This window comes from Perissodus microlepis, chromosome 23 (genome assembly GCF_051167445.1).
Source record: "Perissodus microlepis isolate ML-2025 ecotype Zambia chromosome 23, ASM5116744v1, whole genome shotgun sequence".
NCBI lineage: Eukaryota > Metazoa > Chordata > Actinopteri > Cichliformes > Cichlidae > Perissodus > Perissodus microlepis.
Window position 1 is genome coordinate 22,039,653 of NC_140482.1, and position 21,268 is coordinate 22,060,920.

At 40.8% G+C, this 21,268-nt stretch overlaps 1 protein-coding gene across 1 annotated transcript in view; it reads right to left on the bottom strand.

The window, feature by feature from the left end:
* Window positions 1-3,522: 3,522 nt before the first annotated feature.
* Window positions 3,523-21,268, bottom strand: part of LOC146361399 (Krueppel-like factor 7) — a 51,565-nt gene continuing 33,819 nt past the window's right edge. The window contains exons 3-4 of the mRNA XM_084920932.1: window positions 14,856-14,979; window positions 3,523-8,702 (exon numbers count right to left, since the gene is read on the bottom strand). Coding sequence (XP_084777058.1) covers window positions 8,651-8,702; window positions 14,856-14,979 — 176 coding nt within the window. The 3' untranslated portion in view covers window positions 3,523-8,650. The remainder of the gene's footprint in view (window positions 8,703-14,855; window positions 14,980-21,268) is intronic.

Here is a 21,268-nt window from a genome sequence, read left to right on the forward strand (position 1 = left end):
TCTTTGATGCAACAGGGTGAGGGGACAGGGTGAGTGAATACACATAATCAAGGATTCAGCAGCTCTGTTTATCAACTCAGTTTTCCTATTATTCAGATTATTCTGCTTGGCATCCCTGGTGTAATTAGCTGGATAACAAATCCACTTCTTTCCACACTGTGTCTGCATTAATTCCGTTGTATTCACTGAGTGTCAAGTGCTATCAGGAAAGCAGAAAATACATGGAATGGGTTGTTGTTTAATTTTGGATTTTCAATTCTAACTGTGTGATCTGACATGGTTTGGGGCTATTGTGAGCCATTTTTTTAATGGTATTTCATCGGGTCCATCAGATTAGGCTCCAGTGTGAATCCTTTTCTTAGCCTCTAGCATGGCTTGAGGGATGATATGATATTTCTCCTGGTCAAGCCACTGCTTTGGTTCAGAAAGAGACATCTCAATAACTATTGGATGGATGCATTCGTGATCCACAGAGACTGAATCCTACTGGGTTTGTTGGTTCTCTTACTTTTCCGCCAATATTACTCACACTTGAACAACCAAGAGTGTGAACAATCAAAATAACCTATTTGCCATAAGTCCAACCAGCTGATTGATCCTTCTTGAGCTGGTTGACTGCTTGCCTTTATTTTGTTGGCTTCAATATTTTGTGGAAATCTCAGGCACACTTTTTGTTTTGGATTGACACAAGATTGACAGGAAAACCCAGAAGTTGAGGGGTTTTTTGTTCAGTGAACTACTTGGGATTAGTGAAACATGAAGTGGATTGGATTTTTGCATTTGTGAACGAATTGAAATCTATGGGACTGAGTTGAAAGAGGGTTTTTTGTGTGCGTGTGTATGGATTTATGAATATATTTTTGCAGTACTTATTGAAAATGCCATTGGGGTTGATTCCATTTGATGTTCAGGTATTTTTCTTGACTTGTTTCAGGAATCAGACTGGCAGAAAGATAATCCTACATGTCAGGAGATAGACTAGGCTGGCATCCCAGGTCTATAAGACCCAAACCCAAGTAAACTGTCTCGTTGCTTTTTAAGAGACAACCAAGATTTCACTCAGTATTACATAGTCTTTAATGCTCCACAAGCTACAGACATTCACCAACAGATGTCTGTACAAAATCTTGCAGATCCATTGGCCAGAGAAGACTGTCAATAAAAGACCGTGGATAAGAACAAATCAGGAACCAACAGCCACACAGATCTTTAGAAGAAAGTGGAGCTGGATTGGGCACACCTCACTAGACATTACTAGGCAGGGCATGACCTGGAATCCACAGGGAAAAAAGAAGAATTAATGTCCAAGGAACACATGGAACACTGACCCTCCTGGAGGGATTTGCAGGAGATCACCCATATTTGAGTGCACTAGCAGGGAGTTGTCAAGTTGTCTTACGCTACTCATGGGGCAAAAGCTTAAGTTAGGCTAAGACAAACCTTAAACAACAGTAGTTGGGGTCATTTTTATAGGAAGAGGATTATGAAAGACAGAATCTGGGGGCTTAATGTGCAAATCATCTGCATATTTCTTGCTTTAGTCTTTCCAGACAGCCACTGTTGTTAGTGGCTTTAATATGGGGGGAACAATTTTGTGATTGTGGCCATGCCACTGCAACTTTTAGGCACTAGTACCAGGCTTTTATATGTTTCCCATCGACATTGTGTCAGTGCTTTTTTAGTGAAATTTCAGCCTTCATGCATTTTAAGAAGCATCCCCAATTTTAGATTCTGAACAAAATATTACGTAGTATTGGTTTGTATTATGTCATTTTATGTGCGGTCTGCATCTATGAAGGTCTTGGTTTTATGGTAGCTATTCCCATATTCACTGATATCAGTGGCTCTGGTGTTGAATCAGCAAGTTTTTAAACTTTTTCACGTACACAGTGCGGGTGCAGGTGCATAGCAAGTTGTTTCTTGGTGCTTTTGACGAACAAGCTGTCATTTTGACAATTTGGGACTGAAAATTATGTATTGTTACTATAAAAAAATAGTAGTTAATTTGAAGAAAATTACTACCACCAGGCTCTGTTCACCTTGTCTGCAATCCCTCGGGAGTTTCTTGTGGTTGCACATAGCACCTAGGTACTACCTCCCATAGCCACTGACTTTGGTGGTTCCAATGTTATGGCCAACAGTTTTGTGTTACATTGCCATTACCAGCTTTCTGGCATTGACACCGGTGGTAGAAATGTGTTGTAACCAGTTCTAGGTCTAAATCAGGCAACATGCAATTTAAGGCAATAGCACAACATCAGTGTAAAAATGGGGGGAGGAAATGGGACTTATGGCTTTGAGTGAAATGGCTTTGATTGCCAAGAAATCCAGTCATTCATGTTCCCCACAATAAGTTATAAAGTAAATTTTTAATTTGTTTAACACCCATTACATTCTTGTTAGGCTCAGCTAAATGCTGCGAAAAAATCAACATCTTAGCCCTGCCAAGCTGCTACGGACATTTGCCGTAATTGAGAGTTAAATGCACCGAAAGAATTTTGCCCATTGCCCTACAACAATAACATTACCCTGTATGATGGTACTTTTATGAATATATGTGCTAGTGTGAATGTGGTTCTCTGGTCTTTTTCCTGCCAGAACACATTTTGACCATTTAGCTCTGCTGTGAACTCACATACAACCTCATTTCCATCACGGGGAATGAAAATGACGATTGAAAGCCATTCAGGGGACGTGCGACCTTTATTGAAAAATGACTCTATCGTTTCTAATTTCATAATGTGTCTCTGCGATTGACATAGTAGGTATATTTAGGCAGATAATATGCAGCCTGTCTGTAATTAAAGATAAAAGAACATTAAGTTCGACAGATACATGTAAGCTTCTTGATGAGGGTGCCCATTTCAATTAGGGAGCATTAAATGAAACAAAAAACCTTATGGGAGTTTCTCACTGCCAGACCCAAGGAGAATTAATACGCTGCATAGGGCCATTTACCAGGGAGTAATTACTCCCTAATTAGCCATTAGTTATTCGATTAGCCTTTTATCAGCTAGTCATGGTCAAAAGGCAGGAATAGCGGATAAGTCATCACCTTGGTTGGTACCAGATATAATTAACATGCTGTAGCTTCCTCGGAGGGAGACAACGAGAGTGCGCACTGAGGCAAAGTAAAGGTATTCTGGCCCATTTCCCGTGTTTGATCAAAAGAAACGATAAATCAGAGCCCTTTTTACTCTTCCAAGGGTGGTTTGCTGCAAATAGCAGAAATAGGAGGATGTAAATGAAATTACCTGCCCACTTTTACTGAGCTGGTTTAACTGCAGCAAACCCAAATCACTCGGTCCCTGCGAGTGCTCTGGTCGGGCAGAAGAAAAAGCGAAAGGGTTTGTGGAACGTCCTCTAGGAGCGTATTGTTAACAATCTGAATGGCTCTGTGATTGAGACTTGATAAGAAATCATAAAATATTCTATGTGAAGATGGATGATTAGGTGCATATTGTTACAGGATGAAACTGCCATTAACAGACCAGCCAAGAACCATGAATACTCCATGCCAAACTGCTTCTACCATTTATTACACATAATTACATTCTTAAATAAAAACGATTCACCGAACAGTTCCTTGCATAGAGATATTACAATACCAATTTAAAAAAGGAATTATGAAACAAACTGGTAACAAAAATAAATCTTTCTCATTTTTCCATAATAAAGAACATTATCGTACCCATACATCATAATATACAAATGATAAATTTGAAACACTTTTTACAGAGAAAGAAAAGGAGAAAGAGAACAGAGGAGAAAAAATAGAAGGGAGGTGGAGGTGGAAGGGTGGTGGTTGGGAGGCAGGTGGGGGGGGGTTGGACAGAGGAGAGGAGTTGAAAGGGATCATATCTGAGAAAATGGAAGGAAGGGGGTAGGGAGGGAAAGAGGAGGAGGGGGAGGAGGAAGAGGGGGAAGTGAAGAGAGAATGCTGGTAGAAAAACGGGGGTGTGTTTGATTTAAAATTCAGACCTGGTGGAAACAGAAGTGGTGTCACACATAGTAATGCGTGTGCACCCCCCTCTGCTGAGAGCAAGAGCTGCAGTCTGGATCTCCGACTCTCACAAGGTGTAGGAAAAACCCACAAGGAGAGCGCAGGATAGGTGTTTGTGTCTGTGTGTGTTTTTGTGGGTGCGTGGATTCGAGATGTGCTTGTACATATTTGCGCATTTGTGGATGCGCCCAAGCGTGTCTGCAGGCATGCGGCTTGTGTAGGTTTGTCTGCACATCTGCAATGTATGTGAATCCGTGAAGCGTGTGTGCATGTACCTTTTGTGCTAAAAAAAAAACGGCTACTATACAGACTTTTGTGACCAGTGTTTCATCGCCGAGGGGTCGTCGTGTGAAGTATGGTGCACAAGCGGACAGAAAACAGCAGATATGCAAGTGAGCTTTCCAAAAAATTCAGAGTGCAAATACAAACGGACGAAGAAAAACACAGGCACGGCAGAATTAACAATCATTCATTAAGATGACACAGAACTGAACCGCATCCTCAGAGACGACATGAAACGACCTTTCCAAGAAAACACATTCACTTTTGAAATCCCAGTTCTCGAGCTCCCGGCAGATACATGAAGAGAAAAATTGTTTCTGTCAGCTCACAACAAGAGTCAGGTAAAATTTTAAACTGTCCTGTCATTGGGATCCATATCTTTAAACTCTTCAAATTTCAGTCCAAAATATTCCGCTATCCTTGAATAGTAAGGAGCGTGAACACACAAAAAAACCAAACCAAACAAAATAAAAATCTAAGAATAAATTAATAAATCCCCCTTTTCCCATTCATTTGAAACAGTTCACTTCAACACCCTGTTGAAATACTCATATACGCACACGTAGAGCTGCCATCGATGATACAATTTTAACCCACAGGTTAAACTTGAATTCTTCATTTCATCTTCACATGAGGAGAGAAGCTAAGCAGGAAAAACTTGGGTCTGCTAGCCTGGTACGAAATGAAAGACTTCCAAATCATCATTTCCAAATATAAAATGCTTCCAGTATTCATGATTTTCTAATCTGTGTCTCAATTCCGATACTTATGTTAGTAATTTTCCATGCAGGAAGATAAACTGACAATCTGCTAGTTAAGTGACGACGTATCAACCCTGTCTCCAGGTCCAAGCATTTACTGCATTGTCTGAGGCTGTAATGCTTTGTGCTGTGTTTTAGTTAATAGAAAAAAAAGCTGTTTTTAAATTTTTTTTATTAGAAATATTCATGTGCATCACGTCTTTAAGCTCAGTTTTTAAAAGCTCATTATGTGCACTATAACCCAAAGAATCACTCTTAGGCTAGCTCAGATTTCAGTGACTATATTAAGCTTAGGACCAAGATTTTTCTTTTTTCTTTTTTTTTTAGCTAAACCGCACAGCAAAAAAATAACTAACCTCGAGCTGTGGACAGCTTCTCGCCTTCTTCCTCGACACGGAGAACAGTTTAAATCCATCATCTTCCCTGTGCTATTGCGTTTGTATTAGCTATAGCTCTGCAGCTAGCCACCAGGTAGCACTTATTATGTGCAAATATCCATTTATCCCATTAGTCAAATGTCTCTAACTCTCCAAACATTGCTACTATTTAGTGTTCCATCTTTGTTGTTGTCCAAATGTATAGCATTATTGTCTTTTTATTTATTTATTTATTTTTAGAATACTTCAGTTAGAGCATGTTATATGTAGTCCGCTAACTTCCTGCTAACATCTAACCCTGCTAAAGTTACTAACTCCTCTTTTCATGGATGGCTGGACATGAATCTTTATTGTTACACTTGAAAGAAAGCCATAGTAATTGTTTTTATTTGAGCTGAAAGAATTTCAACTGTTCTAAAGGTGCCTTGGTGTTTTGGGAACAGAAGCAGCATTTAGACCTGGAAATGGCTAATAATGTCGGACTTAACAAGTGGATAGCAGCATTTTACCATGCCTCACTTAGCTAATGGATTTTCCTCAAGGAACACACCTGCAAACAGCAAGTATGGAAGTATGCAAGTTGAGACACAGCTAAATACTAACAGTAGTTTCAATCTGGAAGGCCTGCGAAAAATCTTGGCCTCCTTAAAACTAAGTGGTCAGTCTCTTTTGTCTTTGCAAATGGACCTTGCAAAGACATGAGAGAGAAAAAACAAGTTATCTGACAGGTATTTGCTCAAGAACAAATAAACGTCAGACTTGCTTCCACATTTAGAATAAGTTCACTACGTGAAGGAGTTATTGACGCTGTATCTACCTTCAGAGCCACTACTATATCGTGTCTAGAAAATATTGAGCTAGACTGCACTAATGCACAAACTGTTATGTGCCTCCGGTGTAACAGAGTAAAGTAAATGTTGTGTATTTTATTCCAAAATGCAAACAGATGCAGGTTAACTTTTGCTTCAAAGCGAAGCACACAAATTAAAGTCTTAAAATAAAGAATTTACGCTTTGACGCAACTGTCCTCAGTAAAGTTTCGTCAGTATCTTCACAGTCTACTTTTGTTCAAGCTCTCTTCTGTGTTTACCTTCATCTGTGACACGAAGACATTTATGACCTTTTTATCAGTCTTGGTTGTATCTAAGTAAAGTCAGGTCACACAGGACAGATGATAATTCCAGTTTTCTCAGAGTGAATGTATGTGTCTCTTTGTGCGTGTGGGTTTCACTCCACTGCAGTTTTGTGAGCTGATGGGGCAGTTATCATTGCTGACTGAGCAGATCCGATCCTCCCCTAACACACTCCAGACCCACTGGAAATCCATACTCATGACCTCTTAGTGGTCCAGTAAAAGTTACCAGGTGTGACTAGCTAGTTTTCCAAATCGCATTGTTCATTTTAACAGTAAAAAAGTATAAATACAAATGGTGCCTTGTATGATCTTACCAACCACACCTCTGGGCCCAGCAACATGTTTAGACCTGCAATAATACATTCACGCTGATTTGCTCTGAGAAGAGCCACCCAGTTTGTTAAATTTGTTTCTTCCAAAAAGATCTTCTATTTCTGGCAGAGTAGAAATCTGCATTCAGTCCTACATGTTGATCGGGAATGTCCTTTGTTCTGTATAGGGCCATGTTTAAAGAGCTGTTAAATGGTGCTTTTTTTAAAAATTATTTGTTTCTGAAAAGGCTAAGAGCTGCTAAATTGGAAAAAGTAGTATGCAAGGATGGTATGAAAAGGACAGAACCTAGTGGCTAGTTAGTTGCCAATCACTCTCAAGTGCAAAGAGATCATTTTGGGCATCTACTGCAGAGGTTTTTTTTTTTTGTTTAATTGTTTTTTGGCTGCCAGTGAATTCTCCAACGCTGTCTTTTTTAACTGTTTTTTTTCTTCTTCAAAAAAACAGGAGAACTATTTCCTAGAAATAAAATAGCCTTTACGTACATAGTGATTTTCGTTTGTGTTCGGTGTGCTATCGCAGCAAGCTAGCTGCTTCAACTTGTGCATTTGGCTGTCCACGCTCATTTGGCATGTGAAAGCCAGCGTTTGTTGAGTCCCTAATTAATTCCCGGTTCAAGACAGTGGATACATTTTTACAAAAGTTTGCCAACAGAGTCAATTGTGCAACAGTTTTTTGACAACAACTCATTAGAGCTAAGATCCCAGAGAGGAAAAACACTCCTAAGAGCCATCTCGCATCTCTTGAACCACTCAGTTCCAGCTGATGTTCTAGGAGTCTTTCCCAGTGCAGGTAAGTTAGCCTTGCCTAGTCGTAACCGGTAAAAGGAAGTTCATAGAGCAAGCTAACCGCCTATATGACCTCAGTCAGTCTTCACAGCACATCAGTGGGACACACTCCCATTTTCAAGTCTTCGAAATCTAATGGAACGCTCCATTCAAGCAAGTGCTCATATGCCATGAAGTCATAGGGATTTATGAATGGATTCAGTTGGCAGATAAGACAGACGTTCGATGAAAACTGTCAAATATTTGTTGGATATATAAGAAATGGTGAATTCTAAAGGGTGTGGCGAGTATTGAGGGAGTGAAAGTCAGCCTTTGCGCTTGCTTGGCTGAACTGCTATTGACAATGAATGAACTCTTCTTTTCAATAATATGTGTTGTAACAGTAGTACTCCTCGCAGTACACCAGAGTTACAGTACAACTGGTCCAGTTAGGCATTGGTGTCCTAGCTGGCATGTGGAGCACTGCTGCATGAACAGGGCTGGAAGCATTTCACAGAGGGACCACAGCAAGGCAAAGACTGCAAAGGGTGAGAAATAAAAAGCTGCCAACTACAGGCACGTGGCCTGCCGCTCGTCATGTCACATCCCCTCTGAGACACATATGAAGGGTGGGATGGAGCGTCTGTATAGTCCACACAACGACACAGGGGAGTTGGGGGGATGGTTGTGAGGTGAAGATGTGTCACCGTGGAATCATGGACCAACTGGTCGTGCACAGATTGACAGAGCCACTTAGGATCAGTTTGTCTGTCTGCCTGTATTTCTGTCTGTAGTCCCTGTGTGGTTTCAATTTCTCCAGTCGAGAAAGACCAGATCTTGTGTTTTCTTGTTTTTTTTTTTCAATCCGTCCTGCTGTCTCTCTCTGAAATCCAAGGTGTTATTTTTCTGCAGACGTTCCCTCTCTTTCTTCCACTCTGCCTCCATCCTTTTCCTCTCTCTTCCATCCACTCTCCCGCTGACCTCTCCCGAATCTCTCAGATGTGCCTCTTCATGTGTAGCGCCAAGTGATCCGACCGCGAGAAACACCTGCAACCAGAGAGAGAGAAACAGAGAACAGCTTGTTAGCTCGTTACCAATGCAAGGGGAAGAAGTTTGTTTTGTCGATTGAGCTAAATGTTGCTGTTAGCTAGTGAGTGCTGAGCCACTAATGCACACGCAATTAGTATATGTGTAACTAATTCATAATCAGCATTTTCAGCAGCACTCCTAATGACTTCAGCTGCGGCATGAATAACTAGAGAGCCCGCAGATGGATCTGTTGAAACAGTGTGGTGGTGGTAGTGGTGGGGAGGAGGAGCAGCATGCAAAACATGTGCTGTAAAACGATAGCTAAATTAGATGAATGAAAGCCTCTGATCTGAAATCAGGCTTGCAGAATTGCTGGGGCGTAGCTGCACAGTGAAAAATGGAATTGCTCTGGAAGTACATCGGCCTATTTTTTTTTTTTCCGAGAGGGTTTTAAAAATAATTTTTACTAATGATTATTTCAACCTGATTGCCACAAACTGACATAATATATGCTTTCAGCTGGTGTTTTGTTTATGCCACACTTGCTTACATACAGATGCAGCCATTATGAGACCTACTTTTTCATCTCCAGATCAACAGCGTTTCTATGGCATGCTCACTGAACCAACAATACAGCTCCGTTCCCCAGAGAAGCAGTGCTTTCCAAAAAGAAAGTGTTGCTTTCTTTTAGATAATTGGAAGTTGGATGTTTTGCTGATTAGCGTGTGAGAAATATTTTGGATGGAGGCGGAGGCTGGTTTAGAGTTGAGTAAAGTGGATAAATTTACTAATGCTGTGCAGAAAAAAGAAACAAACAGCTTCCAATTTGCAGAATTTTCAAAGCTTCTAATGCTTTAGGAAGTGTCTCTAAACAGAAGAAAGGCTAAGTTTAAGAAAATAGCTGCTGTTTTATGTCCCTTTGTTATGACAGAATAAATAACCACAGCACGCTAGTGTTAAAGTGCATCACTCCCAGCCGTTACAGATGAGTATGACACTAAAGGTTCAAGGAAAATATTGAAAATGTTTCATAGCTAATACACTCTTATTTATACAGCATTTTGACACCATCTACATATCAGACAGGGTGCAACCAGTTGAAGAAACATCACAAGCATGGGCTGGATCTGACTGAAAAACCACTGCATGACCATTCATTAACAAGTTGTCAATCAGAAGGTAGCTACATCTTAAAGAATAGCCTGGAACCATAATTAAAATCAGAATATCCACGTGGTAGTAGCTCTTCTTGCTCAAGTTATAAGTTTTGTTGCTATTGGTTGGCTATATTGCACAAACTAATGAGAATTAAAATCAACTGATAAAAAGTTCTCGTAAAATGGCCAATATGACCTTGATGATGAGCATGATTTGGATTAAGAATCCTTAGGTCAGGGGTGGCCAGTTAATTTTCCCAAAGGGCCACATGAGAAACCACGACTGTTGTGGAGGGCCGGACCACACCAATAGGTTTTTAGAGAGATAAATTTAATGTGGAGCAGAATTTTGTTCAGCTCATTGGTGCAGGCCTCCACAACAGTCCCAGTTTCTAATGCTTACACTCGTCTGAGTATAAGCATGAGCAGTCCACACAAGTTCACAAAAATCTGACGAATACCCTAGTAGTGATCATTCTAAAAATGAAAGTGCTCATAAAACAACCAATATGACCTTGACCTTGAGCAGAATTTGGGTGAGGCCCCTTCAATCAGGGTGGGCAATTAATTTTCCCGAGAGGCTACGTGAGAACCAGGGACTGTTGTGGAGGGTCGTGCCCACAAGCTTATAAAGGGATAAAATTAATACTGAGTAAGACTGAGTTCAGGTTATTGGTGTGGCCCTCCACAACAGTCCCAGTTTCTAATGTGGCCCACTGGGGAAATTAATTGTCCACCTCTGCCTTAGTAAAAAAAACCATGCACACAATGATCATCTAAAATCTGACACCTCTCTAGGAGAATTAGCAATTGTTTTGAACACAGGTACAGATAAATGATGGATGCCTCATCATTGCACAAGCCCACTGGTTCTATGACCAAATGAGTTAAAAATGAGAACAATGCTGTCCAGAATAAGACTTGATACTAGAGACTACAAACACATGAAAGAAGTGTTTACTGAGGTAATAAATCCAGTAAGAAGCAGGGCAGTTTTCCCAAAGATTATGCAGTGTGATTCCTATTTGCCATTAGAGACGTCGCCTCTAAATATTAGTCAGAAGGCTTTTGAGGTTTATGATATTTAGCCGTGGATGTGAGGTAACTTAACCTTGACTGTTAATTTAAGAACTTTTATAGCTCAATCGTAACATACCATAGTCTTTCTTTGAACTCAGATTCTAACATTTATCACTTCATGCCTTCATGTCATGAATTTCTAGAAGATGTTCCTTTCCTACCTTGTTTTTTTTTCGACACAGGTTTCAGATTGGCTCTTTCCACTGAGACAGAGGGAACTGTCTAACACGTCTTGATGAATCAGTGTTTGGCCAAGAGAGGGAGTCACATGTGATGAGCCACCAGTCATCCGTCTTACTGTCATACCTGTGTGTGTGTTACTGTCTTTGTGTGCACGAGTGTGTGCACCCGTACAAACACATGTGGGATAAATGAACGGCTCAGAAGACATTCATGGGTGTTCTGTGTGTGTGTGTCACTGTGAGTGCGTTCGCTGAGACAGATGGTAAAGTATGAGTCACGACTCGGGGGCACGACACCAGCTGGCACACCGTAGGTCTGCCTCCTCCTTCCCTCGTCCCCCAACTTCCCCCATCCTCAATCTTCCACCCTGACTTTTTTCTGTCTCCCCTGTTTCCCCTCTTCCTTCATCTCAGCAGGGTGTGTGTGCACTTGTGTGTGTGAGTTAGGCTGGAGGGGTTGGACATCCTGTGACACATGACAGAGGTGGGCCCAAATTAGGGATGTGCCTGTAGGGGGGTCTGGTAGCGGGGGGAGGTGGGAAATCAAGGGGGAGGGATACTGTATTTACAGTCTCTCCAGCTGAGACCTGATTAAGTTGACACTGCATGGCCCTCTGCCCCCTGACACACACACACACATATGCATACACACTTTTCAATAGGCATCAAGGCAAAGTACCTTAGGTGAGGAGGGAATTTCTTTTTGTCCTTTCATAATGAACCTATGAATGATTCAAGAAGTCATATATTCAATAACACCCTGCACTGTGATCAGTTTTGAAACTGTCAAAAAAGACTGCACTGTCCTTTAAAAGACACACACTGTGTTTTGCTCGCAGCGGTTTTTGACAATAGATGACATCTTTATTCCCTAATTTCTAGCTCCATGAATAATTAAATGCCGTTGCATGTAATTTCCAGAAAAAGAAGAAAATGATTGATTAAAACAAGGCTGTCAGCACAATGTAAAAGATACAATTACAAGAATAATTTGGGTGAAGACAAATGTAAGTGAAACAAATGAAGGAATGGCAACAAATGTAAGTAAGACATGCAAGTAAATGTAAGTTAAAAACAAGTAAATATGAAGATAAATTTAAGTAAGCACATAAGTAAAAGTAAATAAAAGTATTTTATAGAAAACATATCCGTATGTTAATAGCAAATGAAAGAAACTTTCCTGTTAAATTACAATAAGGCACTGGAGAGAAGCTTAAGCAGGATTAAAATGTTATTTTACATGTGCCTGTTGTAACTACGACAGCAGTTCCTTTTTAATGTAAAAACAATCCAGCGCTGTACTGTGAAATATGAGCTTTACAGGATAATACTGCTGTTTGGTTGCCATTATAGAGCTATTTTGGTGTTTCTGCTAGGATCTCCATAAAATGGTTTACTACCGTAAAATATAACTGCATGTTCTCACTCACATACCCAAGGACATATATACAAAAAAAAGCTACAAAAGTCACCAAAAAGCCTCTGTATAGCAGAGGAAGCACATTTTAAGGTGGTATTTACCTTGCAGGTACTACTATAGATATATTAAAAGTTTTTCTTCTGTAGCGCAATAACAAAAAGAACCTTTTAAATTTCCTTTTTTGTGTGTGTGATGAAACCCTTTAAAATGACCCTTTTAATCATGGGATGCCTTGCTGCATTGTGGTAGCTCCTGTAGACAATATTGCTCAGAGATCCCAGAGGTGTCAGCGAGGGCCAGATCAAAGACAGACAGCAGGGTGTAATTAAAATAGGAGTAAAGATTTTTGTGTCGGCAGCAAGCTGATCATTTAAAAAGTGAATAATTGCCTTTAAATGTTTGGGTTTTTTTTTTTTGGTCAGTGGAACCAGATTTAAGGAGCCCTTTCCCTTTGCTTCATAATTAAACAGAAGCCAAGGTGCCTAATTAGGAAGAGTCACAGTCAAATTATAACAGATCACCTCTTTCCGGTGACAGTCAAGGGTGTAAAGGTGCATGACTTTGAGATTCATATGATGTTTGATTTAAAACAGCAAACAAAACATTATCTATGATCTGCAAAGTGTTTAATGGCAATAGTCCATCACAACTATCATAAAAAAACAATTATTGTTAAAATGTTAAGGAACAAAAAAGCAAATATTTAACGCTAATGTTTCACAACTGTTTCTATTATAGGTTTATAAACAATATGGGAGCATTATCTGTTTATTATCAAACTGTTATTGAAAATACTTGTTAAAAGCAGTATATGCAGGAAGTTGTTAGGTTATAAATCAACTGGAGACTGTAGTTTGTGTATTTAAGCATCAAACGTAGGTAGGTTTAGGAAAAGGTTGTGATTTGGTTTAAAACACACTCATTTGCAACATTAAATGTGCATATTTAAAAAATGTCATTTAAAGATTCAATCAATTTTTTTTCCTTTTGTTCTGGCTCTCTCTGCTCTCTTCTCTTTCCCCTAACCCCCAACCGGTTGGAGAGGATGGGTGCTCCATGAGCATAGTTGTGCTGGAGGTTTCTTCCTATTAAAATGGGGGTTTTCCTCTCCCCTTTCTCCAAGTGCCTGTTCTTTAGAGGTCCTGTGATTGTTTGGATTCCTAGTTACATAAATTAACCATAAATTAGGACTTTACTATTGATTTATGTATTTTTTCTGTTTATTGCTAAAACAACTATTAGTTAAAGTTAATTAACTACAAATTTTAAATTCATTAGTTGTTTTTGTGTGGTAAACTTCTCGGATGCTCAGCTTGATCTGCACAAGGACTTTTCAGGTGACAGGGATTATCGAGTTCACCGGAAAGCCTGCCCAATCACTGGGCCAGCCTGGGGCTTTATTTCCAGTAACCCACACACACACTTACACCTGTATTTAGGGTTATGGTGGCTTCAGCAATTCCCCAAATACATTTCCCTCCTGTAAATGTCTAAAAACCTACAAATTCAACCAATTTACACTGTTTAAACTAAAGTCAGTGACTGTTGAGATTAATGACTGTATATAAAAGATAGCCATGACATCACCCGATGGTCAGTGAGGTCCACACTTGAAGACTCAAGTTTTACCCGGCATAGCCTTATGTACCTTTAAGTACATTTTCATCATGTATTAAATAAAACTCTAAGCTAACAATTGAGACCCTAACCTAAGTGTGTAAGAAATGAGAAATGTGGATAATTTGCCAGATTTCTGTACAGTCAGACAAGTGACCCCCTGCTGGGCAAAAAAAGAGCACAGATTGAATGGACTATAGCACCAGCTTCACCCTCAAAGGCTGTGTCTATCTTTTCTTTATTGCCAGTGTTTCTGATAATAAAGCCAGTATTTATTTACTTAATACCCTGCAAATTAAATTAATATTCCAGGTTGTTAGGTGTTTCATTGCTAATGAAACTCATTTTACACCTCTGTCCCGCTCTGAATCCAAATCATGACTATCTATCATCATGTGTGTAGATTCACTATTAATATGCTGCACCGTCCCTAATGTGGGTCTAGAGCTGAAACACTGAGCTCAACTCGCTCAAACACTGAGCGAGTTGGGTCTTGGAGCGCACATTAGTAATCCTGCCAACACACTTTTAAACTGGGTCAGTACCAAAACACATTTCGGGGTGTGTAACCAGCATCTTGACTTCACTACACCAAACACAATGTTAAAACACAGCCTGCTGTGCTTGTGGAAGTACTTCAAATAGCGCTCGGATAAAAAGGCGAAGAAAAACATATAAGACACGGGGAAGGAGGGAGAGGCGTGTTTTGACAGACCTGTCACAGTGGTTGCACTTAAAAGGCTTGGCGCCGGTGTGTTTGCGGTAGTGCCTCGTCAGCTCGTCGCTCCGGGCGAATCGCCACTCGCAGCCCTCCCACGAGCACTTGTATGGCTTCTCACCTAGGGGGTAAAAAAAAAAGCACACGTGAGCACCTGTTTGATCGCTCATACACCAATCACACGCTTATTTGTTGTTCTGCGCCCATGCAAAAAGCTCTTTGCCGCTAACCCTTTATCTTCCTGTTTGATATTGGCAGAGCTTTTATTTTAATGAGTGTGTCCTGTATATTGTGAGTGCATGTTAGCTTCCAGTCTGATAAAGATCCCTGTGCCTCCTGTCACCATTTCCTTTTTTAGGGACTGTAAAGAGAGCAATGGGATGAGATGGAGAAGCTCCCACTGGTCTCCAATCTTGCTGAACATGCAGAAGAGGAGAGGAGGGTTGAGAGAGAAGAGGTTGAGAGGGAGGGAGGGTGGGAGGGAGGGGTGAGGATTAGAGGCAAGGTGGATGAGAGACTGAGAGGAGGAGGTGAGATGAGACCAGGGGAGGGAAAAGTAGAGTAGGAGAGAAGTGTTGCAGAAGTGGATTAAGGCAAAGGAGGCTGCAGATATGCTGGTAGGGAAGGAGGGGGTAGTGATAATTAGGCCAGACACATAATGGCAAGGAGGCCACAATCCGCCAGCTGCGTCCAACTCCGAAGATGTCACCTGCATCAGTCACATCCCATCTGGACTGGTGCTCGAGGCTGACCAACTCTGCTCGAGTGCTTTCACCACGACTACTGGCTTAATTCATTGAATGCGATTATCCAAAGGGACAAAATCAATAGATCAACTGCTCTGTCAAAACTGCAATGAGAGCTTGTGTAAAGTAAGGAGGGGCCACATCTGTGAGCCAAATGTGGGAGATATTCACATAGTATTTCAGGCAGGATCTAAAATAATCAGTACTTTACTCTTTATTTCTTTCTTTTTCAAATTTTTTAAAGTGATAAACCATGTCTATATGCTGATTTTGGCTGTAGCGTACCTGCTTTTATTTGAAGATCTGACTGTAATGATGGGAGCGTATCCATTGCATATGTATCTGTATTTACCCCCCATCTCCTCCTTAATGGGTTGGCCAATCTCAATGAAACTTTGCATACATGACTTATTAACATTTATTAACATTATTTTTATATTTAGATAAACCCCAATTTTTTGTATTTTTATATAATTTATTAATTTCATTACCCCCCTGCCAACAGCGAGCTTCCATTGCAGATCAGCTAAGAGGGAACTTAAATGGTGTAACTCCCTGTGTTCTAATTTCAGTGGATCTGGTACACCTGTGCCATTTATTCCATTCAGTGTAGTTCTTTTGGATATTTAAGTCACCAGGATGACTCTGTCTAGGCCATCAGTTTCGTTTGTGGTTTAAATGTAAGTTTATATCAGTCTGCTGAGTCTATCAGTCAAATTTGGTTTATTCTCATTTACTACCTAACCCTTTTTTGCTCTCCTGGACCTCTTTTGTTTCTAGGATCAGGAGTTACACACAATAGCGCCACAATTGGGCAAGACTAAAACAATCTGGATTGATAAATAGGACTGCAGAACAGAGGCAAAACATATATATGTATATCTATATCGATATAGATATACATATACATATATATGTATATATATATATATGTAAAAAACTACTCAATTTTGCGGTGAACTGTCCCTTTAACAAAAAACTGTAGAGTTTAAAGTGCTTTTGGTCTAGATCCAGAAATTAGTCTTGTCCCCTTCCATCCCAGAGCTGCAGGTTTGGGCCATCCGACTCTGGCCAATGAAATTCCTGGGAGGCAGGAATGCCTGAATCCGTTGCCTAGCAATGGGATCAAGGGGGGTGGGGTGTATCTGTGTGTGAGTGTATGTGTAAGAGAGACGTGGGGTGGGTAGGGGGTATGTGGTGAAACATGAGGAGGCAGTGCAGCTGGCTGGATCTGGCAACGGTACGCCGCCATGCCACCGGCCAATTACTGAGCACGCTGGCAGAGCACGGAGGCAGTTGCCTAGCGACGGTAGCCGTAGAGCTGTACAGGGCAAGAGGCGGGGGTGAGGAGCGGGGCTGAGGGGGCGATGATGGTGGTGGAAGTAGTAGTGGTGGTGCAGGAGGAGGGGGGGGGCACTAAGAGACCAGAGCCTGCAGCAGTACATAACCACTCAGCTACCGACTCCTCCAACGATACACTGCCTCCGTTGCCTAGCAACATCCCCCCCCCCTTTATAAAAAAAATCCACCCTCCTCCGCTCTCTCTCAAGATGCCCAAACAGTGAAGTAGAGCAGGTACCCACTCGCCTCTGCAAACAGACACCGGACTGGAAATGCTACTTGTAAAAACATACAGTCCGACTGATTGACAGTTTTAAACGTCCATCAGTAACCTAATCCACTGGATTAGCCTGAACCCAGCAGCATAATCTGATTACCTTCTGTTACTTTTGGATTACTTTGCCTGTATAATGTAGATTATTGAGCTAAGTGGATTATTGTTATGATTTAAAGAATCAGGATTGTGGACAGTTGGGCGCTGCTTTTTAAAACAATTATTTATTCTGAATGATTTAATAAAATCCACCATTAACCGGCACTTCTCCCTTTTCATTTCAGGGAAGAAATGCATAAAATCAAAATACTCCACCCCCTCCTCCCTCCATCTTTAAAAATGCTTTTTTATTTTAAAATAATCAAATGAGTGCTCACATATTTCTCATCCATAATCTGATAATTGGGTGTTTCCTGAGTCACCGTAATCCCATTAGGCGTAATCTGTTACTTCCGAATGCTCAAACACACGCACCCATGCGCCCGTTCTCTCCAGCCTCTCAGGTGCCAGTGGTGAAGTTAATTACATTCCCTCCATTAGCTGACGCTGAAGCAGGGCATTTGGGTCTCAGAGGTCATTACAGAGGCTCTCGGAGAGGCGGCTTTATAGGCGCCAGCCCCGCAACCAGCACTGCTGGCTCGGAGATGAGCGAGGGGAAGAGACAAAGATGAAATATGGAGGAAGTAATGGAGAATTGAAGTGCGTTAGTAAGAGACGTGAGGATGATGGGAAAGCATGGGATGAAGCCTTTTTTCATAAAAGGCTTAATCATTTCTAACACAGTGCCTGGCAGGTTTTTAAAAAAAGGCACTTTAAATTAGTTTTGTAGTTGATTGAAAAAATATTCTCACATATCCAAAGACACATTGTAATATTTTAAAAGAATAAGAGTGGAAAGAGCCTATTTGTGGTCGTACCACGGTGGTGCCATCATTCTCACAATAAATCATAACAGAGATAGCCTTACATCAAAAATATATGGTAGAGTTATTACTGAAATCATGTCACTACTTGTGTTACAAAGGTTCTTCGGTTATTTGCACACCAGGCGGATACAAAGAAAAAAAATAGTCTGACGTTGGACTAGAGGACAAGAGCGTGATGGTAACCAGGATAGAAGCAAGCGCATTACACTCCTAACACAACTTCAGCTCTTTGCTAGCATCTGCAAAGACAAGCATGCTAACACAAAGCTAACAAAGGCAGTGATGAGGAGTCCAGCTTTTAGCCTCCATTTCTACCTGATCATGTTTCTACTCTAAATGCTCCTTTTCAGACAGTTTTTTCTACTTTTTCCTTTGTATGATGTCACTTAGAGCTGATGCTCCTAATATGGTCACGTCAGACACACAAGCCCCGCCTCACTGTTGTTCAAGCTTTCTGTTTACAAAAGGCAGCCAATCAGAACAAAATTAGAGTCCAGGAATATAAAAAAATATATATACATATACCTAGACCCCCTTTTAAAAAAAAACTAAAAGTGGCAAAAGAGCAGAGTGACAGAATATGAGCCCGATAGAGAGGCAAACATGCAGAGAGAGACAGCGTACTGGCTAAAAGACCGAGACAGAATGAGAGGAGGAGAGAGCCAGAGAGGGAAAATGAGTGCGAGCGAGAGAGCGAAGGCAGAATAACCCAACAGTCCTCGTGTTTTACCCTACCCAAAATCTAATTGTACCATTCCTTATCTCCCATAAGCCTATTCACAAAAAGCTCTACAGGGCACTGTCATTTCAACTCAGCCCGTCTAATTCCAGATTAAATCGTTGCCTTTTCTCCGTCGGTAATTTATGGAAATAACAACTAAGAAAAAGAGGATTTGAGTAATGACATCTTTAAACTTGTCAGGATAATGGCTCAGTGAATGGGGGAGCCCGTGGCACTGCTGTCTTTTTCTGAAGAGGGTCGCTCCACTGTACCTCCCCCATCCCTGTCTTCTGTCTTCATCTACTCTTTGTTTCACTCCACGTCGCTCTTCTCCTCTTTCTTCAGCTTTTGTGGCTCCCTTTGTCATCTTAAGTCGACATTTTCCCCGTTTATCATTCTACCTTCCCGGTTTGAATAACAAGACAGATGTTCTTTTTTCACTGCTTTTATGTTAAAGCACCTTACGTGACACTGATAGGCTCCAAGGGGGAAGGGAGGAAGTGTGTTTTTAATGGTGCTATATGGAAGTTGTGGCACTGTCATTAAATCATTTTAATGTAAATTTTTCTTAATAATTTACAGGGTAGAGAGGGGGGTGATAAAAAGAGGTTGCCACATTGATTTTTCTCTGTTTGTCTATTCAGGTGTGCAATGATAGACACTCCCAACAATTAGTCAATTAGACAAATAGTTAAAGAGAGGCAATTCAATTATAGTTGAAGTGATTGGTCAAGTCATAATATTAACTTAGTGCCATTATAAATAAATATAAACAGAGTGAAAAATGGGGGTGTTATCTTGGTTTAATAACTATTAAATGGTTCATAAAATAGGTACATATTCACTGGGGAAGGACCAAGCTAGCTCCAGACACTATACAGCGTCAGCACAGATGATTGACAGGTGAGCTCCTTCTCCTGCAGCCTTCTACAACTTCCCAAACAGTCAGCTGATTGACACTGCAGCTCCAAAGTTTTCTAGACATTACCCGAAAGGGGTCTTTAAGCAGGCAGCTCCATAGTGCAGCGTCTTTGTAATGTCTGTTTGATGAATCCACTGCTCATCATGTGTCCTGCCTCCTATACACGCTGTACCCGAGCAGCTCTATCGCCTAAACCACACGGAGTATTTCCAACAGTGTGAACGCATCCGAGGCAGACTATTTCCTGCTGTGTGCTGCGCGTGAGAAAGGATCAAAATGATCCCAAACTAATTCTTCTAAAATTGTTTGAAGTTAATGTGGGAAAACAGCTTAAGACATGTTTCTTAATACATTGGTAATGAGTAAGCCATGCAGCCGCTGTTTTTCGAGGTTTGTTTTTCCAAGTTTCCAGAGGTTTGGACCTAAACTGTAACTATGGATCGGAATGCTCCATCTCAAAATTCAAAGATATCACAAGACAAATAAAGGTGCCCACTTTGCTATTTACTCTGTTAATTAACCGAGTTAAACACAAAATATAGTATGGATGTCAGATTACGGTACAGTACTGTGCAAAGTCTTGAGCCATTCCTAATTCTGCTATGGAAATGGCACAGCAGTGTATTGAAACATGTGCAAACATACATGTAAATACAATTTTAATGAGCTTGAAAGTCATGATTTGGTGTGACCACCTTTATTCTTCAGCACAGTCTGAACTCTCTTAGCTAGCTTTCTTTAAGTAGTCTTCAGGAATAGTTCTCCAGGCTTCTTGAAGGACATTCAAAGCTCTTCTTTGGATGTTTCTGCCTTTTGTTTTGTTCTCTGTCAACATGATCCCACACTGCTTCAATAATGTTGAGGTCCGGGCTCTGGGGAGGCCGATCCATGACTGATAGTGCTCCACTGTGTGTTTTTCTATCCAGGATCCAGGTATGATTTTACTTTTAGACTTTCAGGCAAGTCAAGTAACAACAAAGAGTCTAAAGTTACAATTTAAAATTGTTTTTTTTTGCTAAGCTGTGTGTTGTGCGTAGACACAACGCTGGTTTGTCTCTTTAGTTCGGTGCTTTGTTTTATGTTTTAATGGGTCATAGGTCAGTTTTAAGTGGCTTAACAAACAAAAAACTCACCTCTGAAAATGGTCAGGTACAAGGAGTGGATGGAAAATGAGTGGAAAACCAGGCAATGTCCAAATAAAACCTGGAGAACTGTTGTTCAAGAGTGAATTCTTAGAAACAAAATATAAAGAAATGAGTGTTGGCTCAAGACTTTTACATCATGTTGTAGCATCACTATGTTCAGATTCCTATGGTCGGTTCAGCCTTCACATACATTTTAATATCAACTACTGCACACAGCTCTCTGGATTTCAGTTTCATTTAATTGAGACTTCTTGTGATTTGCCTGTATGGATTTTGTGACTGGACAGCACTGGTGGCTCTGGTCCCCCATAGCTGGCCCAGTTGGCATGGAGTCT